This window comes from Oryctolagus cuniculus, chromosome 2 (assembly GCF_051225735.1).
Source record: "Oryctolagus cuniculus isolate XC-2025 breed Fujian yellow rabbit chromosome 2, ASM5122573v1, whole genome shotgun sequence".
Lineage (NCBI taxonomy): Eukaryota > Metazoa > Chordata > Mammalia > Lagomorpha > Leporidae > Oryctolagus > Oryctolagus cuniculus.
In genome coordinates, this window is record NC_142868.1 from 122,978,453 (window position 1) to 122,998,654 (window position 20,202).

Sequence of the window (20,202 nt, forward strand, 5' to 3'; positions counted from 1 at the left end):
TAGGAACACTGCAGAGCGTCTCGTAACCAGCAGCTTCCTCTTCACACCCAGCTTGATCGGAGCAGACGCTGTGGCAATGCTGGGGCCTCAGCGGCTGAGATGGCAGCCTGTGGGCGGCACGTGGTTGCAGGATGCTCAGCTCTCTCCATTCCTGCCCTTTACTGGTTTCTGATAAACGTCTTGGTAAGTGCAGTTTGTTGGGGGAGAAGAAGGAATAATTTATATCCTTGGTGCTAAGACTTTATGGCCTGGATGAGGCACAATGGTCTAGTCTAAGCCAGTAAAGCAAAGGAGTCTGTTGGCTCTTGTAGAGAACACGAGTCACATGAGTCTTGGGCGAAGGGAGGCAAAGATGCTAGCCCGAAATATGCCCCAGCAGCACGAGGCTCGCTTTGAGCTAAAGGTAACTGGAAATGCAGTAGATAGAAGAAGGGAAATCTAATCTTCCCTTCTCTTCCTGAAAACAGGAGAGAAAAACTCCCATGTGGAAGATGGGAGGAAAGAAACATTCTTTGATTGGGAGGCACGGCCAGGAGAACAAACAGATCTTGTTAACGAATTCTTAGCTTTCTTTAGCCTCCCCAAACAATTCAGTTATTTTTCCGTAGTTCTCTCTCCTTGGTCAATCTCATGCAAAAGCATGTAGGTTTTAGCACTTCTCTGAGTTTTCATTTCCTTATGAGTGTCACATAAAACTTTATTATAATTCTATTCTTGTATCCTGTTAAACCTATCTTATATCAATTTAGTTCTAGGTACCACCCACGCTCTAAGAGGAAAGAGATGGAATTTTGCCTCCCCTGCACAGCGTGAATGGCTCTAACACTCTTTCTGCACCTGCTTGGCTCTTTCTGTTTACACTGCCCTCATTCTTTCCTTTGGCAGGTGAGCTTTGTCTAGGTGGTGGATGGGAGGTGGTGGGTGTGTTAGGGACAAGGCCAAGACAGCTGTAGATACACTGCCTCCCTAGCCAGAGAGTCCAGAGAGAAGACAGAGCCCTCCTCTAACCCCTCCCCCCAGCATCTACATACATTATTTCAGCAAAGGATTCCTACTCACTTAGCACAGGTCATGTGCCTACTCCTTGGGCCAATTAGCATGGCTATGAGAGGGAGTACTGGTTTTGGCCAATTTTGAGTCACATGCCCACTTCTGTGGAGGTGGGAGATCATTGGAACTTTATCAGAACTCCATGGAATAGGGAAAGGGCATTTGTCTCAAATGAAAGACTTTGGAGCCGGAGAATGAACTAATGCATTAAAACAGAGGAAGGGAGGCTGGACAGGAAAGCATACCAGGGCCCTCATTCTCCACCTGCTGTTCCGGCCATGCTGAAACCAATGGGAAACAAAACAAGACGAAAATCTACATTCCAGGGACACACTGCCAAGAGCTTTACGCTTCTTACAATGCTGTCCTTCTCATAGCACCCAGCGAGCCTTACCATACCCCCCCCCCCCCCTTTCCGTCTCTCACCCTGCCCTCCCCTTCCACACCACACCCTCCAGGGCAAATAGTCAGGAGTAAACATTAACAGGAGGTTTGGTCACCAGATTTTCCTCCTGAAAGTAGAACAAGGAAAAACAAGCTGCGTTATTCTAAGTTCCCACTGAATGGCAAAGTGGTTTTAACGGTCAAGGACAAGAAATGACTTCTTGATGCTCTTCTGGAAGTTCCACTTTTGATTCTCATGGAATCCTTGATATCTCGGTGTATTTCATTGCCTAAAACCTCTAGGAGCAAAACTTTAAGATGAACAGAAAGATAATTCCTTTCAGTCTCATGAGGTCAAATCTAGAGCCCAGAATTTTCCAGATTCCCTGGGACACACTTCCTTTCATGGCTCTCTTTACCCACAGATGCCTTCATGGCACATGGTGCACCTGGGATGCCCATGGCACAGAGGAGCTTTGAATGCCATGCAGAGGACATTGGACTACCCTTGGGTAAGGCTGCAGCATCAGAAGGTCTTACACGGAAGAGTGAAAATCTGGTTTGCTCTTTGGACCTACTGCTGTGGTCTAGTACGACAACCCTACTTTTAGTGAAGAGCATTGTAATTTATATGCTTTGGACATTTGGTACAATGTACTTTTATAATCTAAACGTGTGTGATCCATACATCTTTGTGTTAAACTAGACAAATGTGCCCAACGTGGCGGGAGAAGAGCAAAAGAGAAAAGGTCACTATTCATGTCTGCATGTTGTGGTGGTCTAGGAGCAGGCCGGTGACAGAGAAGGCAGAAGACTGAAGATGGAGGGGCCTGTCTGGTGACCGGGAAAGTGTGTTATGACATCAGGGGTCTGTGAAGGATCCAGAGTGCACAGGCTAAATTGGAACTAATTGCTGAAGCCATGATGAAACAATACTTTTACTGTTTATGAAGATTATCTCAGTGAGTTGGTGAGATAATGACTGAAAATCAGAGTTTACATATACGACATAAGTAAACATGTCTTTGAAGACCATACCTGGTAAACTAGGTTGGCATTTTCATGCATCCCAAAAATTTCTGGGTCATCTATCAAAGGCAGGTTTTCAATGTAGTCCTTAAACTCTTGCAGGCTGTCAGCCACGGGGGCAAAATAGACACCTGTGATGGAGACACAGAGGAGAGAGATGTCTCAAGTAGACTGGTTTTGATTGCTGTGTTTGGCTCTTCCCTGCCTGGTTTAGCTGTTGACTTCCAAGGAAACAGGGACTGTTTTCCCTAACCCTCCTTGCTTTCATTTCTTCATCTAGTTGTGCTAACTTTTCTTGAGGCCTTGAGCATCTGATCAGTGTTCTGACGTTGTGAGGTGTCTATTCCGAAACATTGCAAGATTCTGAGAATCGAGGGACACACTGCTAAAACGTGTGTCTCAGTAAGGACACCAAATGTATGCTTGCATTAGAGGAGACTGCTTTCATATTTGTTTGATTAAAAAACCACCCTTTTTCAGTTTCCCAAGCCAAAAGCTACATTTATGAAACACTGATATCTAAGATTACTCATTTTTCCATAGCAATTACAGGATCTACTGTTGGAACTTATCAGCTTTGGGCATCTAACAACTCAGTGGTAGGAGACTTTTATGGGCCTATACTGTACCAATCAGACTGCTCTATCCAACGGGATTAACTGTCAGGATCTTTTGATCTACTTGCTGTCTGACCCATAATGAGGTATCACCAACACACAGACTTGCTATTTGGCTCAACTTGCTGTAATAGAAGTCTTCCTTAATTACCTTTAAGATATGTTAGAATATAACTTTAAGAACATATATAGACATAACACAATCAACTGTAATAAGGAAATAACTGAAAGTGGTTACTGCATGTGTATTTTTGTGTTCTTCCTATCAAACTAGCTCTGAGGGCTGGTGTTATACAGTAGCAGGTAAAGCTGCTGCCTACAATGTAGGTATGCCACATGGGTGCTGGTTTGTGTCCTGGCTTCTCTACTTCCAGCTTCCTGATAATGGCCCAGGAAAAGCAGTGAAAAGTGGCTCAAGTATTTGGGTCTCTGCCACACAAGTGGGAGACTGGGAGGGAGCTCCTGGCTTTAGCCTGGCTCACTGGGGAGTGAACCAGCAGATGGAAGATCTCTCTGTCTCTCCCTCTAACTTTCAAAATAAATTTTATTTATTTGAAAGGCAGAGAGAGAGAGAGGCGCAGAGAGAGAGAGAGAGAGAGAGAGAGAGAACGATCTTTCATCTGCTGGTTCACTCCCCAGGTGGCCACAATGGCCAGAACTGGCCCAGACTGAAGCCAGGAGCTTCTTCTAGGTCTCCCACATAGGCAAAGAGGTTAGCATGGAGCTAGATCAGAAGTGGAGCAGCCAGGATTCAAACCAATGCCCATACAGGATGCCAGCATTGTAGGCAGCAGCTTTACCTGCTATGCCACAATGCTGGCCCCCCCCCCCAAAAAAAACAACAACAACAACAAAACACCCAGATCTGAATGTGGTCAAACATGGAAATGGGGTGGGGATGGCGATTGGATTGAGAAGATTCGACAGAATCCTTGGGTGCAGTGGCTTCTTGGGAAAAGTCCTTCCTATACTACTGAGGAGTCATTCACCTGATTCAGAATATTTATAATCATCTTCTAGTGTTTCAGGAGAAAAAAATCTTTTCAAGACAGTACGAAGGCATCTTTGATCCCAGGTGTCTGTAACTCTTCCGCCATATGTAATTTCACCTGAAAAGGAGTTTGCATTTTAAAATATATTACTGCTTTTTAAAAACTGATAATCATACTCAAATTCTAATGGCTTTTTAAAAATTACTGAAAAATGGAAGAGAATATCAGCATTTCTTTCCAATACCGCTCCTCAAAAGAATGTCATTTTTTTAAAAGAAAAAAAAAACAAAACCCTGGTATATGTACCCTATTCTAATAATCTCACTTTTTCCAAATAACAGAAACCAAAGCCACTGAGTTCTATTTGTATATTTCTTCGTCTTTTTCTTTTGCTGAAGAATATTGATTTTTGAGTCCTTAACCCAACACTGACTGCAGTTCTAAAACACCCACAGTTCCCACAGAACGAGTGCTTCCTTTAGGGGCCAGTGAGTAAAATGGAATCGAGCATTTGTAGCGAGGCATTCAAACTCTACTATGCAAAAGGAGCATCTCAAGGAACCATCAGTGCCATTCACACTGGGAGGACACCATCTCTGTGTGACCAGCTGGGTAAAACCAGCGCCCTCCTGGTACACAGCTGCATGTCTGGGACACAGGGACACACTGACCGGTAATGTAAATGAGCGCATCCCAGGGAATCTTTCCTTCTTGGCAGTAAAGGTTGAGGTTCAGTAAAGCACATTCCCTGTCACTGTCATTAAATTCATAGCAGATATTCCAACCGAGGGGGCCAAACTTCTTTCTCTCCTGGAACAGAAAATTAAAATGATCTGAAATAAAATTTGTTGAAATTTTGTGTAAAATTTTGAAAATTCAAACATTTCCATTGATTTGCATTTCCTCACAATAAAAAAATCAGTCAAAAAAAAATACAACTAGACTGAAGACATCAGATAGAGATATGTAGTTGGAGAGTCAGGATTCAAGTTCAACGTGACATAATGATACCAGAGCGAGGCAGTATCATTTGAACAGGAAGGAGACAGTGGTGCTGAGTTCAAGGTCATCATTTAGGCAAGTCACTGCCCTAGTCATAGGTAAGGAAGAAGCTGTTAAAAGGAACAGGTGAGAATGAAGCTATTGCAAGAAAAATAAGGAGAACTTGATGCCAGACAAAATACATGTGTGTGAAGAGAATAAAAGCAATCCTGCAGTTCTGACTGTAGGAGACTGAGAGCCGGGGATCACTGATGTCAGAAACAGAATCTGGAGGGGAGGCAGATTTTGGGCATGAAGCAGAACTGAGGTCATTTTTTTGTGGGTTGAATTGGTCCTGGTGTGTTCTTCCAGGTGCTGGTGCTCTGTAGGCAATCAGAACAGAGGTTCAGGCAGAAGCTGTGAGATGCTAAGGCAAGGGCAAGATCAACGGTGGAGTAAATAAAAAAAAAAAAAGCCACTTAGGTTCAGACGGAATTGGGCTGCCTTTCAGTGTTTTGCAATGCCATTTGCAAGCTTTCTTACTATTATTTATTTGTTTACTATCCAACACACTTCTTTGTTACTATTAAAAGGCAGAGTCTGACATTTTGAGATTTGATGCTTGTTTAAAGTCCTCATCACTACGGTTGTAGAACAGTATTTTCTTCTATTTGTTGAATTCTTTACTTAGTGTAGGGTTAATCTCATGAGTATAAAGTAGACTGAAAGTAGATCATTGTAAAAATTAAGAGGGAATAAGAGAATAAGGGAGGAAGGAGGAGGATGGATGGGAGTGTAGGCAGGAGAGAGGGCAGGGTGGGAAGTATTACTATGTTCCTAAATCTCTATATATGAAATACATGAAATTTGTATACCTTGAATAAAATTTAAAAAAAGAGAAAACTTCTACCCCCCCAAAAAATAACCCTAGAGTTGATTGTACCTGAATAATTGCATGGAAGAAACAAATGCCAAATATTATTTGTCTCCATCTTCTTCCAAGGATATTTTCTTCAAAGAATGAAGGTGTCATTTCAATAAATGCTCGTCTGATATTTGCACGTAAGCCTTTTGGAGGCTCGTTGGTTACCTGGATTTGGAGAGACCACACGTGGCAGAGAGGGGGATTGTGTAGATGTGCAATGTTTCTGAATACACACAGACTGAAGTCACAGAGAGGATGTAGATAACTGGTTCCTGGCGGGCATGCCTGGTGTGTTCCAGCCTGCTCTGTGTCTTTTTTTTTTTTTTTTAAGATTTATTAATTTATTTGAAAGCCAGAGTTACAGAGGGAGAGAGAGAGAGATAGAGAGAGAGAGATTGATTGATTGATCTTCTATCTGCTGGTTCATTCCCTAAATGGCTGCAACAGCTGGGGCTGGGCCAGGCTAAAGGCAGGAGCCAGGAGCTTCCTCTGAGTCTTCCACATGGGTGCAGGGGTCCAAGCACTTGGGCCATCCTCCACTGCTTTCTCAGCTGCATTAGCAGGGAGCTGGATCAGAAGTGGAGCAGCTGGGGCTCAAACCAGTGCCCATAAGGGATGCCAACACTGCAGATGGTGGCTTAACCCACTATGCCACGGCTCTGGCCCCTGCTTTGAGTCTTGCTAAGCACCTCAGTCCAGAAAGAATAGGGCCTAGTGTGGTCTCAGAACTACAGTGACTGAACCACCTGTAGAAGAACCTCAGTTTCTTTTATTTGGTGTCCATTTTTCTAAATATGGAGAAAAAGCATACTAAGGATTTATTTTTAAATTGCATTTACTCATTAATCTGAAAGAAAGGAAGGATGAAGGGATAAGGGAGAGAGAAGAGAGATCTTCTATCTGCTGGCTCATACTCAAATACCCACAACTGCTGGAGTTGGACCAGGCTGGAGTCAGGAGCCTGGAACTCCATCTGGATCCCCCATGTGCTGGCAGACACCCAAGTAGTTGGGCCATCATCTCCCAGGGTGTGCATGAGCGTGAAGATAGAATTGAGAGTGGAACTGGAACTTTCCACCAAGCACTGTGGTATGGGATGTGGGGATCGCATCAAAGTGGCTTGTTTGACCACTGTACCAAACATCCATCCTGCTAAGGCTTTCTTCATTTGATTCTGGAGCCATCTTTAGAAATGGCACCATACCATGATATGCCGTGAATTGGGCAGGGAGGGAGGAAGAACCTCTTGTTCCTCATACGCAGAAGCTTCCTGCATATTGAGAACTTCCTGCATTGAAACCCAGTAGCCGGAGCACCCGAGGCCTGGGTCTCCACTGCTGAAACATTCCCTTAAGTCTGGGAGAGGATCTGTTTTCTTACATTGGGTAAGAAGTGGAAGAGTAGAATGACTAATAGAACAAGGGCAAGCAAGGATGGGCATTGGCGTGGGCAACTGGTTCCCTCTTGCTATCCGGGGAGAGGATACTGCCTTCCACCTCCCCACCCTGCTACCTTGACAAGGTTCTGTGCAGGGTCTGAGCTCCCTGGAACCCTTAGGTCAACAGGATTGTTTCCCACCGTTCCAAACATTCATACATTACCTTGACAGAATTTTGCAGTACTGTGACAGGGAATGTATTACTGGGCATGGAGCTTAAGAAAAGCCGAAAAGTATCCTTGATCACAATATCTGTTTAAAACAAAGACAAGACGACCAAAATGGAAAATGTTTACATTGTGGAAGTGCTTTTCCATAAGAAACAGTTCCTTTAGGGAAAGAAACATGCTGTGTTTCAAGGTCTAGTTAATCTATTTCAAGTGTATTGCAAACTTTTAAAACAGAGTTGGGAGGAGTCATTCTGGAAACTTCACGTGGGAGGGTGGTGCAGTCTAGTAGCTAGCTGAACATTTGGGAAAAGAAATTAGGAAATGTTGGTTTTCAATTCTTAATGAGACTTGAAAGTCCTTTCCTTTGAAATGGAGAAATTTTTTCCATTGAAAACAGGGAGAGTTGTGCCAGTTCATTTGTGGACCCCCCCCCCCCCCCCATTCAATTTCCAACAAATTGCAAAAAAAGAAAGAAAAAGAAAAAGAAAAAAGGCGAGAAAGCTTTGTTAGAGAAGTAAGGGATTCCTCCCTTCAGAAGAGACGTTGCAAAGGGAACCGAGGGAGCAGGGGCTCAGAGAGACCCCATGAACAGCCATCAGCCAAGTACATCACTTTGTCTACTTTCTGGGCTGTGGAAAGAGAACTTAAGGAAGAACAAGTTCCACTTTAGGTTCAAAAGGACAAAGTGAAACAGGAAAAATCACTGTTCCCACTCCGGGAAGATGCAGGCTTCGTGAGGATGCCTTCCTTGGCTGTGGTTTTTAAGCAAACCCGGCTGGCTCCCTCCCGAGGGCGCTGCACGGGCTCTTCCCGCCCACCCCTCCACTTCCTCACCTCTTGGTCGCTGTCACCTTCTGAGAAGGGTGCTCAGACCGCATAATTTAGAACGTCTCCCCTCCTTTCTCCCGGCTCCAGTCCATTTCAGCCTTTTGCTCCTCCTTACCTTACTCTCCTTTTTATTCTTTCCCAGAACCCGGCCACATTCTATCGTGCTAGGTAAGTTACTGATTTTTATGTGGTTTGTTCATTTTCTGTCTCTCCCATTTTGTTTACCGACAGGCCCTTAAGCACCCAGAACAGCGCGTGGTACATAGCACGTTCTGAAGTGTTTACCGAAGGAATGACTGCAGATCAAAGTTGAATGTTCGCTTCTTGCTTTGGTGATATATGTTCACAAGTTACATTAAATACCCAAAAGGTAGTTCTAGTACAACTCTAGAGCAACATTGTTAGAGACAGACGACAAGCAGCAACTAAAGTTTTACGACTAATGAACTAATTAATCAAAATAGCAAAGAAAGAAAAAAGGTTTTCAGCAGCCTTTTCTCCCATACTGTTCCCTCTTATAACGGTAGAAGCATTTACACAGACGTGGTAGAATTTTAGAGCTGGAAGGAAAAGGGCTGCAGCAGTCATGTTAGTTCAGGACTTTCAGTGCTGATGCTATGCAGGCATTTCTTCCCAGGGGAAACCGAGGACCCGAGAAGAGATGGGGCACCGGGTGGGACGCGGCGGGCAGGACTCTGCTGTGACCTGAGAACTTCAAGTGCAGAGGTTTTTGTTTGGCTCCCCCTCCTCCCTCTTGTCCTTTCTCTTCTCCCTTTACTACTTGAACGCATTTAATTTTATACTGGTTCAAGTTAAACATAAGAACTCAAATGTTTACTGCAAAGGCCAGAAGTGGATTTTTCCACTTACTTAAGCTTTAGTGAGCTGCAAGCACTCAAAACCCAGACTTCTTCAACTGTCTCCCCTTGGTCTGTCCAGTCTCCCGGAGGAACTGGCAAAGGGGCTGCTCTGGGTACAGTGAGGCTGCCTGACGTCCCCGTGTTCCGGGAGCTCAGGTAGCACCACTGCGCACTTTGCAGTTTTGGTATCTTCTTGATTAAAATTCTAATCATCAAAGACCCCTGAGCAGTAGAGAAGACTTTGTCAATTCTATTTAGTGGAAATAAGCCACAGGCCCAGCTTGGGCCATCTTCTACTGCTTTGCCAGGCCACAGCAGAGAGCTGGATCAGAAGTGGAGCAGCTGGGACTAGAACCGGCGCCCATATGGGATGCTGGCACTTCAGGCCAGGGTGTTAGCCCACTATGCCACAGCGCCGGCCCCATAAATAAATAAATCTTTGAAAAAAGAAATTTGAACCTTTTTTCCTTTACTTCTATCATTTATAGAGGAATATTTAGTATGGTTTCTTTATCCTAAGTCTTTCTATTTCTTTTTATCATGCCTATAGCAATATATTTGGAATCCATATGCACCCCTCCCCCCGTAGAAAGCAATATGAAACAGAAATGTCATATGTTCAATTTGGAGCCTGAAAATATTTCAAACCCAGGTTGTATACTTTAGGTCTCAAATTTCTTCTTTTTACTATGGGGATGCACAATGCCTATGATAAAGAATTACTGTAAGGATTGCATTCAACAACAAAAGTCTGCTTTTGCCTTATTGTGCATATATCATGTGCTCAACACACCTGTATCAGTGAAGGTCTTGATCAGCTCTTCCATTGCCAACATCCAAGAAACAGCAAGATGGCAGTTTTGCAGAAATACCCAGTTTCCTGTTTTCATTGCATCCTTGATCATTTTTTCAGCAATGGGTCCTTGTCCTTGCCCCAGTGAAATCGACTGCACTCTGAACTCAACAACAGCGACAACATACTGTTATATGCTATTTTAAGCAACACAAATATTAAGAAATACAAATATGGTTGACTCTTGCCTAGAAGATACATTCTGAAAGAAGGGCCAATGTTTGTCTCTCTAGAAAAACTTTTTTTTATAACAAAAACACAGAAAAGTGCAAAAATCATAGTTGCCTCTCAATATTCAAAGGAGGTTGGTGGCAGGATTCCCCCTCCTCCATGTATACAACAACACAAAGATGCTGAAGTTCCTTATATGACAATAAAATAGTGTGGTATTTGCATAGGATCTATGCATCTCATCCTGCATACTTTAAATCATTTCTGGGTTACTTACGAAACCTAATACAGGGCCGGCATCATGGCTCAATAGGTTAATCCTCCACCTGCAGCGCCAGCACACCAGGTTCTAGTCCCAGTCGGGGTGCTGGATTCTGTCCTGGTTGCCCCTCTTCCAGGCCAGCTCTCTGCTGTGGCCTGGGAGTGCAGTGGAGGATGGCCAAGCACTTGGGCCCTGCACCCCATGGGAGACCAGGAGAAGCACCTGGCTCCTGCCTTTGGATCAGCACCATGCGCCGGCCACAGCACGCTGGCCGCGGTGGCCATTGGAGGGTGAACCAATGGCAAAGGAAGACCTTTCTCTCTGTCTCTCTCTCCCTCTCACTGTCCACTCTGCCTGTCAAAAAAAAAAAAAAAAAAAACAACAACCTAATACAAAGTGCTATATAAATAGTTGTTATATTGTATTGTTTGAGGAATAATGACAAGATAAAAAGTCCATACTTGTTTAGTATAGACACAATTGAAAAGTGTTTTTGATCTGCTGTTGGTTAAATCCTAGGATGCAGAACCTGCAGGTATGGAAGGCTGGCTGTCTGTAGCTCTATGAGTGATCACAAGAAGCAATGTTGGTTAAGAGGAGAACTTGGCACTGTGGTGTAGTAGGCTAAGTTTCTGCCTGTGGTGCCAGCATCCCATATAGATGCCGGTTCTAGTCCTGGCTGTTCCTCTTCTAACCCAGCTCTCTGCTATGGCCTGGGAAAGCAGAAGATGGCCCAAGTCCTTGGGCCCCTGCACCTACATGGGAGACCTGGAAGAAACTCCTGGCTTCTGATGGGCCCAGCTCTGGCCATTGTAGTCATTTGGGGAGTGAATCAGCGGATGGCAGACCTTGCTCTGTCTCCTCCTCTCTTTGTGTGTAAATCTACCTCTCAAATAGATAAATAAAAATCTTAAAAAATAGAACTTGGTTGACAGTCCTGAGACATCTCTCCTACGATCCTATCTACTCCAATCATTTCCCTCCTTTCATCCCAAAGGTAACACCTATCCTAACTTCTAGCAACAACATTATGTATATACATGTATATTTCATATTGGTTTTCTCTCCGGAGAAGCCTAACACAGACCCTGAACTCTAAGTGGATTCCATCAGCCTCCTGTGACCCCTGGTCCATGGGCCAGGCCAGACCAGTCCCTCCCTGTAGGAGCTCCTCAGAGTTGGAGGTTGCCTCCTGGTCCCTCATTTTCCCTGCCAATCTGTGGTCTTGTGCACTTTCCTACTTCCTTGGACAGCTTCTAGGGGAGGGCAGGGGAAGAAAGGGAGTGAGAAGACAGAAACTTCATGAGAAAGAAATCAGATCAGCTTACCCTGAAAGAGACATTTAAATCAGAGGAAATTATAATAACGTGAGCAGGTTCAAACTTCAATCTTACCCTTGTCCTTACCACCAGCAGATTGGAAGCTCATAGGAAACACAAGATTAATAATAGGACATAAGGAGCCCTATTTCTGTTTTTGTTTTCTGGAAGTTTGAGCCTAGGAAATAAACTTCAGTCCCTTTACAGTTATATTAAAAACACGCGTTAAATACCAAACAAGTTATAATTACTTATTCCACTATAGGTTATTATACTTTAACAGTTTAAGCAATTTCTCTTTTTTGGAAAATACAATTCATATCTGTTTTTATGATTTTGACCCTATTTTAACAACATATCTTAATTTGCTTAGTAAGGCATATCTGACTATTAGGAATTTATGCTCTACAAGGGGAAAAACAAAAGCAACTTTTAACTCAGACATATTCATAATGAAGTTGCACAAGGTGAGCTTACCGGTCCGAGTACCCACTTTCCCGGGCGAACCTCTGAAATGCGCCCATGGGATCTGAGCCGGTGCTTAGGATGAACACCAGGGGCGTGGTGCAGGACATGTCCTGGTAGAGGGTAGCCAGGTCCATGGGGGGAGTCTCTATAAACTGCTTGCCTAGATTTTCTATCACGAAGTCTGTAAGAGCAAAAACCACCTGCAAGTTAAAAAGAAAACGCTTTAGAAAAGTGGTAGGTTGGGGTGAGAATCCTGGTGATTTTATCTCAGTTTTCCCCTTTGGTTCCTCCGAGGGTGATAGCGTATACTTCTGCACTTATCCTATCTCCATTGGGTATATTTCTTCCTATAGACATAACTTGGTGGATTCGAAACAAAGTATCTATTGGAAAAAAAATCTACTGGAACCCTGATTCTCATGACATCACCAAGCAAGATGTAGCACTGCATAAGAGGAGAGTCTCTCATTATATCTGCAACAGTCTCCTTTATTTTTGGTGGATGTGTTCCCAGATTCCTCGTGCATACCTCAAACTCTGAATGGTACAACAAACTCTTTGAGGGTTCTTCAAAAGTTCATGGAAATGCAAATCATAGAAAAAGCATGCAGGTTTTTTTTTTTTTTTTTGCACAAGAATGCACTTGGGCTAACTTGTTATAAAAATAAAATGTCTCAACATTTTATTCATTCATGGTACAAAGAGAAGACATCAGGTTGAAAAGAGCCCCCATCAGAGCAACGTGAATTCTGCTAAAATGGAAGAACAAACATCAAATTGATGGTTCAGCATGGCTGGGAGAACGGTGAAGTCAGTGATGCTTTATGAAAAACTGATGGGGACAATGGTTCACAAACGGATAACTTGTTTTGAGAAAGGACAAGTCAACACTGCAGATGGATCCTGCAGAGGCAGACCACCCATCTAACTTTGTGAGAAAAAAATGAATCTTTCTTGTGCCCTCGATGAACTGCACCAGTGATTATCAGCAGAAACAGGAGCCAACACCACAGGCATCTCAACTGGTTCAGCTTACACAACACTGAAGGAAGAATTAAAATGCAGCAAACTTTGCTCCATGGCTGCCAAAACTGTTGGGAGCAGATGAGCTGCCGACAAGCAGAGGTTTCCACGGGAATTTTAAACAAAGGCATACCTTTGAAGAATCGTAACAGGAGATGAAACATGGCTTTACCAGAACATTTCTGAAGACAAAGCACAATCCCAGCAGTGGCCACTGAGAAGTGGTGCAATCAAAGCACAAATGGACCAGCATAAGTAAAGGTCCTGTCACAATTTTTTTAAATCACTTATTTACTTGAAAAGGTGGAAAAGCAGAGAGGGACCTCTAATTTACTCTCCAAGTGCCCACAACAGCTGGGGCTGGGCAAGGCCAGGAGCCCAGAACATGATCGGGGACTCCCACGTGGGTGGCAGGGACCCAAGTACTTGAGGCATCATCTGCTTCCTCCGTGATTGCACATTAGCAGGAAGCTGGAGTTGGGAGCTGGAGTCGGGATCCAAACCCAGCCATTCCCACCACATGGGATGCAGGTGTCTCAGGTGCACTGTTAATTGCTGCACCGAATACTTGCCCTGGCTTGACAGGTCTTCAGTTCCTGCTTCTGTACACCCTTCTATAAAACACTCCATTGTGTTTTTGTTAGAGAATAAGGACCCTGGGTAAACTACCGAAATTGTGTGCAGTGTTCTGACACTTGTGGTTTGTACCATTATACTCAACTTCTTGAATGCCAGAGATAAAAATTAAGAGAAAGTTGAATGGACTAAGGGAGTGTTAATTATTTTCCTTGCAGGAGATTAATGGATAGATATTTAAACTGGACAGTTCCTAAAATTTAGTTTTCATAATTTTGTATGTTGGTAGGAGCATCAGCAAGAACCCCTCAGGTAAATAATCTTCCTCAAGTTCAATGTTAGTTTTCCACTATTTACTTATGTTTTGTATTTTACCTGATCCACACATTGGTTTAAAAACTCTTGAAATAGACACAACCAACTGGAAATAGAAGGGAGTTTCCTCACCTGATAAAAGATATCTATACTGACATGTACCTCATGATGAGAGACTTAATACTTTCTTCCTAAGACCAGGAACAAGGCAAGGGTATCTATTCTTCTTCTGTTGAACACTGTGCTGGAGATTCTAGTCAGGGTGATTAAGCAAGAAAATGACATAAAGTCATCTGAATCCAAAATGAGGAAGCAAAACTATATTTGCAGATGACATGATTCTGTACATAGAAAAAGCTAGGGAACTCACTGAAAATACACTAAAACTAATAAGTTAGCTCAGCAAGATTGCAAAAAGCAAAAATATATAAAATCAATTATGTTTATATATATTAACAATGAGAATAAACAGTTATAGCCATCAGAAGAAATAGAATGTTTAGAAACAAATTCAACAAAAGATATGTAAATTTATTTCCTGAAAACTAAAAAAACATTGTTAAAGAAGATCCAAATAAACAGAAAAACACCCTGAGTTGGTGTATTGAAAGCTTCAACCTTGTTAAGATGGCAATATTGCTCGATGAAGCTGGCTTGTTTTCATAGACTGACAGGTTGGTTGTAAAATACACATGGAAATTCAGGGAACACAGAGTAAGCAAACAGTTTTGAGGAAAAAAAATCAAAGTCAGGACTCATGCTTTTGGATTCCAAAACTTACTACAAATGAACACTAATCAGGAATGTGTGGTAAGGATAGACATCATATAGATCCATGGAACAGAACTGAGGGTTCAAAAATAAAATCTCACAGTCAACTGATTTTTGCTAAGGGTAGCAAGACTGTTCAATGGGCAAAGAAGAGTGTTTGCAACAAATGATTGAGACAACTGGATAGCTACATACAAGAATGAAATTGGACCCTTGAATCACATTGTACAAAATATTAACTGAAAATGGATTGAAGTTCTAAAATTAAGAGCTAAAATGCCATAAGTTCTTAGAAGGAAACACAGCAGTAAATATTTGTTACCTTGGATTAGGCAAGGCTTCTTAGATACGACACTAACATCACAAAGCAACAAAAGAAAAAAATGGACATCAAAATTAAAGACTTGTGCTTCGCAGGACACCAGAAAGAAAGTGAAAAGATCCAGAAAATGGGAGAACATTTTTGAAAATCATGTGTCTCATGAGGATTTGTATTAGGATATATAAAGATGCAGATACAACACCATAATAAAAAGCAAACAGTGAGGGCCAGCATTGTGGTATTACAGGTAAACTCACTGCGTGTGACGCTGGCATCCCATATGGGCACAGGTTTGTGTCCCAGCTGCTCCACTTCTGATTCAGCTCCATGCTAATGGTCTGAGAAAAGCTGTGGAGGATGGTCCAAGTGTTTGGGCCCCTGCCACCCATGTGGGAAACGTGGATGAAGATCCTGGCTTTGACCTGGCTCAGCCCTGGCCATTGCAGTCATCTGGGGCGTGAACCAGTAGGTGGAAGATCTCTGTTTCTCCCTCTAACTCTGACTTTCAAACAAGTAAGTAAATCTTTTAAAAACATATTTATTTATTTGAGAGGCAGAGTTACAGAGAGGCAGAAGCAGAGGCAGAGATAGAGAGAGAGATCTTCCATTGGGGGGCCCACCCCCCAAATGGCCACAATGGTGGGAGCTGGGCCAATCTGAAGCCAGGAGCTTCTGGGTCTCCCATACAAGTCAAAGGGCCCAAGCACTTGGGCCATCCTCCACTGCTTTTCCAGGCCACAGCAGAGAACTGGTTTGGAAGTGGGGCAGCTGGATCTTCAACTGGCAGCCATATGGGATGCTGGCACTGCAGGCAGTGGCTTTACCTATTACACTATAGTGCTGGCCCCCAAATAAATCTTTAAAAAAATTCAAATAAAAATAGCTAAGATGTGCACCACCATGAGTCATTATGTCCATGCCAATCCAAACCACAAGACACCACCTTATACTCACTAGGATGGCTAAAATAAAAGATTTTTAAAAGTGCTGGTGAGCATGTGGAGATATTGGAACCTTCACACATTGCTGGTGGGAATGTAAAATGGTACAACCTTTTTGGAAAATAGTCTGGCAGTTCCTCAAACAGGTAAACAAATGGTTACCTCGTGACCTAGTGATTTCACTCCTAAATACATATACTCAGGTGAGATGAAAAAACACAGGGCCACAGAAACACTTGTTTAAACACTGTGTTTAAAAACACAGATTTTAATATCAGCATTAGGTATAATAGCCAAAAAGTAGAAGCAACACAAATATGCATCAATGGATAAATGGCTTAATAAAAATGTGGTATATTCAGATAACAGTATTCTCAATAAGAAATGAAGTATCCATACAGGTTATGGCTTGGATGAACTTTGAAAACATTATGCTAAAGGGAAGAACATATAGAAAACCGAGAACAGGCAAATCTATGGAGACAGAAAGTAGATTAGTGGTTGCCTAGGCCCAATGCTGTTGGCATAAGGGGATGGTGGCTGTGGGTGCAGGGTTTCCTTTTGGGCTGATGATAATGTTCTAAATCGATTTGGTGATGATGTGCAACTCTGAAGATATTAAAGTCATTGAAACAAACATTTTAAAAGGGTCAATTGTGGTCGGCGCCACGGCTCACTAGGCTAATCCTCCGCCTTGTGGCGCCGGCACACTGGGTTCTAGTCCCGGTCGGGGCGCCGGATTCTGTCCCGGTTGCCCCTCTTCCAGGCCAGCTCTCTGCTGTGGCCTGGGCGTGCAGTGGAGGATGGCCCGAGTGCTTGGGCCCTGCACCCCATGGGAGACCAGGAGAAGTACCTGGCTCCTGCCATTGGATCAGCGCGGTGCGCCAGCCACGGCGGCCATTGGAGGGTGAACCAGCGGCAAAGGGAAGACCTTTCTCTCTGTCTCTCTCTCTCTCACTGTCCACTCTGCCTGTCCAAAAAAAAAAAAAAAAAAAAGGGGGGGGGTCAATTGTAAGGTACACGAGCCATATCTCAATTAGCTGTGGCAAAAACTACTCTTGAGGGTTTTGAAACACTCGATAAAAGAATATATCCAACAGTTGAAGTGGCATGTTTAACACTTTAAATAAATCAGTTCTTAGTCTCTATGACAGAGCTCTTTGCTAGCAAGCAGTTGTGCTAAACATTGATGAGAATATTGTGGGGGATTTTTTCTTCCATGGGTTATATTTCATAATAATCAACATTACAACAAGGTTGTTGACTGTAATATCAAAGACTTAAAATCGGTGTTTCCCAAATTGGGATAGTCTTGCAGTAACTGCTCTGAGAAGATTTCAACCTTGGCAATCTTAGTTGCACTGTGTTTTTTGACAGAGAGCAAACAGGCTGCCACCTTCCAGGTAGAGGAAGCCCGCACTGAAACATTGGTCAATGTTAGACTTGTACTTAGCCTTTGGAACCAATGATGTCGCAAGTCATGATATATGTCCTGATGTACTCATCCTCCTAAATGCTTCAAAAACAACTGATCCTTTGCATACGAGTATATATTTAATTACATTGAATCAATGGGTTTTTTTTTGACAGGCAGAGTGGACAGTGAGAGGGAGAGAGAGACAGAGAGAAAGGTCTTCCTTTGCCGTTGGTTCACCCTCCAGTGGCCGCCGCGGCCGGCGCGCTGCGGCCGGCGCACTGCGCTGATCTGATGGCAGGAGCCAGGAGCCAGGTGCTTTTCCTGGTCTCCCATGGGGTGCAGGGCCCAAGCACTTGGGCCATCCTCCACTGCACTCCCGGGCCACAGCAGAGAGCTGGCCTGGAAGAGGGGCAACCGGGACAGAATCCGGCGCCCCGACCGGGACTAGAACCCGTTGTCCTGGCGCCGCTAGGCGGAGGATTAGCCTAGTGAGCCGCGGCGCCGGCCCAAATCAATGGTTCTTAAAGTATGGTTACAGGATAAGACACATGAGCATTGCCCAGGAACTTGTTAGAAACACAGATTCTTAGCCCATGGTCCCCACTTGCGGAATCGGAAACTCTGATGGGTGGAGCCCAGGAATCTGTGTTTTAACAAGGCCTGCAAGCGATTCTGATGCACACCAACTTTGGGAACACTGGTGTGGAAGACTTTTCTTAACTTTGTTTTGTGAATTATTCTCTCTATCAGGCAATCTTTACCAATCCCTGCATGAGATGATAGTTTCTTCTTTCTCTTTCCATTTCACATTTCTCATAACCTTTTTCTGTGAGGTGCAAATAATATTGATGCCAAAGAAAGAACTATTGGGTGATAGGCATTCTATTTCTTGTGGTTCAAGTGAGACTGCCACTTGATCAACTAAGTATTTTGAAATGAAATTTCATCTTTAGATTCAAACATTATTTATGAAGGAGGTTCTTTTTTTTTTTTTTTTATTTGAGAGGCAGAAAGAGCAAGAGTGAGAGCAAGGGGGAGGCAGGGAGTTTGGAGGGAGGGGAGAGAGGCAGGGGCCAGGGAGCTCCTATCTGTTGATTCACTTCTGAAATGCCTGCAATGGCTAGGACTGGGGCAGGCTGAAGCAGGGACTTGGGAACGCAATCCAGGTCTCCCACATGGTTGGCAGGAACCCAATTACTTGAGTCATCACTAACTGCCTCCTAAGGTCTGCACTGGCAGGAAGCTGGGATTGGAACCCAGGCACTCCGATGTGGGACATGGGCATCTTAACCATTAGGCCAAATGTTCACCCTAGGAGGGTGGGTGCAAGACTGTAGTGTCCCACATAAGCCAGTGTTGGAATATCTTCTTCCTCCTAAAGGAACAGTTGACTCTACAGGTAGAACTGCTGGACACTCAGCAGGCTCTGCTTCTGAACAGAACAGGGAACAACAGACAGGTTACCTTGCAATCTCTCATTATAGAGCTTGTCTCTGGTCTGTTTTAAGGCTTTCTTAGGTACTTTTTTCCTCTGGGCAAGGAATATATATCTTCAGTTTTGAAACTGAATTTGATCAAAGTTGAGGCTTAAAATTTCTAATGCAGAGCAGTTCCAAGCTATGACAATGGCTTGAGGTTGGCTACAGGTATGGGTGACTGGAGGAGATGAGATGCTGTGGTGTGGAACTGGAGGTCAAGGACATGCGATGTTAGGATGTTGGATGTCCACGTGGACCCTGGATCTAGGTTGTGTGACCCTGCATGTTGGTGTGTGTGTGTGCGTGCGTATGTGCATGCATTTATAATTTAACTGGGGAAAGGTGGACTAGATATTTGATGACATCAAGAAATAATTTTAAAGATGGGATTATGATAATGTGATTATGCTTTTTTTTTTAAATCTTTGCCTTGCAGAAATACAAATTTCTTAACAGCAAGATGATGTGATACATGAGCTTTCCTTTAAAGTAACCCTGGGAACAGATGGAGTAGGCATGTGTATCAACAAAATATTTCTTTTTAATGTTTCTTTTTAATAAGTTTCGAAGCTAGGTGAATCATCAGGTTTGTTATTTTCTCATTTTACACATGCTTACACCATAAAAATGTTTTAATTCCTAATCACATCCTTGAATAACTAGACTCTTTCAGAACATGTCTTATAACACTCCCAAATATGATCAAAGTTAAAAACATTAGAGACAATCACTCCAAATCCACAAAGGATTATTTAAAAGTGCTTAACATATTCAAGCAAAAACTTTACCCACATCATGCTACCAAACAGTGTTTCACACATCAACATGGAGGAATCTAGACTTGAGAATAGGTTTCAGAAATGTACAGAGCAGAAAACATCTACAACATCACATCTACAATATAATAGCAGTGCTTCTCAACTATGCTTCTGGATTTCCCAGTTACTATGCGTTTGTTCTCTCTCTCCACCTCTCTTCCTGTCCCCACCTTCTCTCCTATTTCTCAAAAGAA

At 43.2% G+C, this 20,202-nt stretch overlaps 1 protein-coding gene across 1 annotated transcript in view; it reads right to left on the reverse strand.

The window, feature by feature from the left end:
* The window catches only part of DNAH6 (dynein axonemal heavy chain 6), a 315,572-nt gene that overhangs the window by 20,390 nt on the left and 274,980 nt on the right, over positions 1-20,202 (reverse strand). Inside the window, exons 64-70 of the mRNA XM_008254187.5 lie at positions 12,357-12,547; positions 10,068-10,228; positions 7,580-7,668; positions 5,997-6,143; positions 4,744-4,882; positions 4,070-4,189; positions 2,473-2,594 (exon numbers count right to left, since the gene is read on the reverse strand). Of these exons, the coding sequence (XP_008252409.3) occupies positions 2,473-2,594; positions 4,070-4,189; positions 4,744-4,882; positions 5,997-6,143; positions 7,580-7,668; positions 10,068-10,228; positions 12,357-12,547 (969 nt within the window). The remainder of the gene's footprint in view (positions 1-2,472; positions 2,595-4,069; positions 4,190-4,743; positions 4,883-5,996; positions 6,144-7,579; positions 7,669-10,067; positions 10,229-12,356; positions 12,548-20,202) is intronic.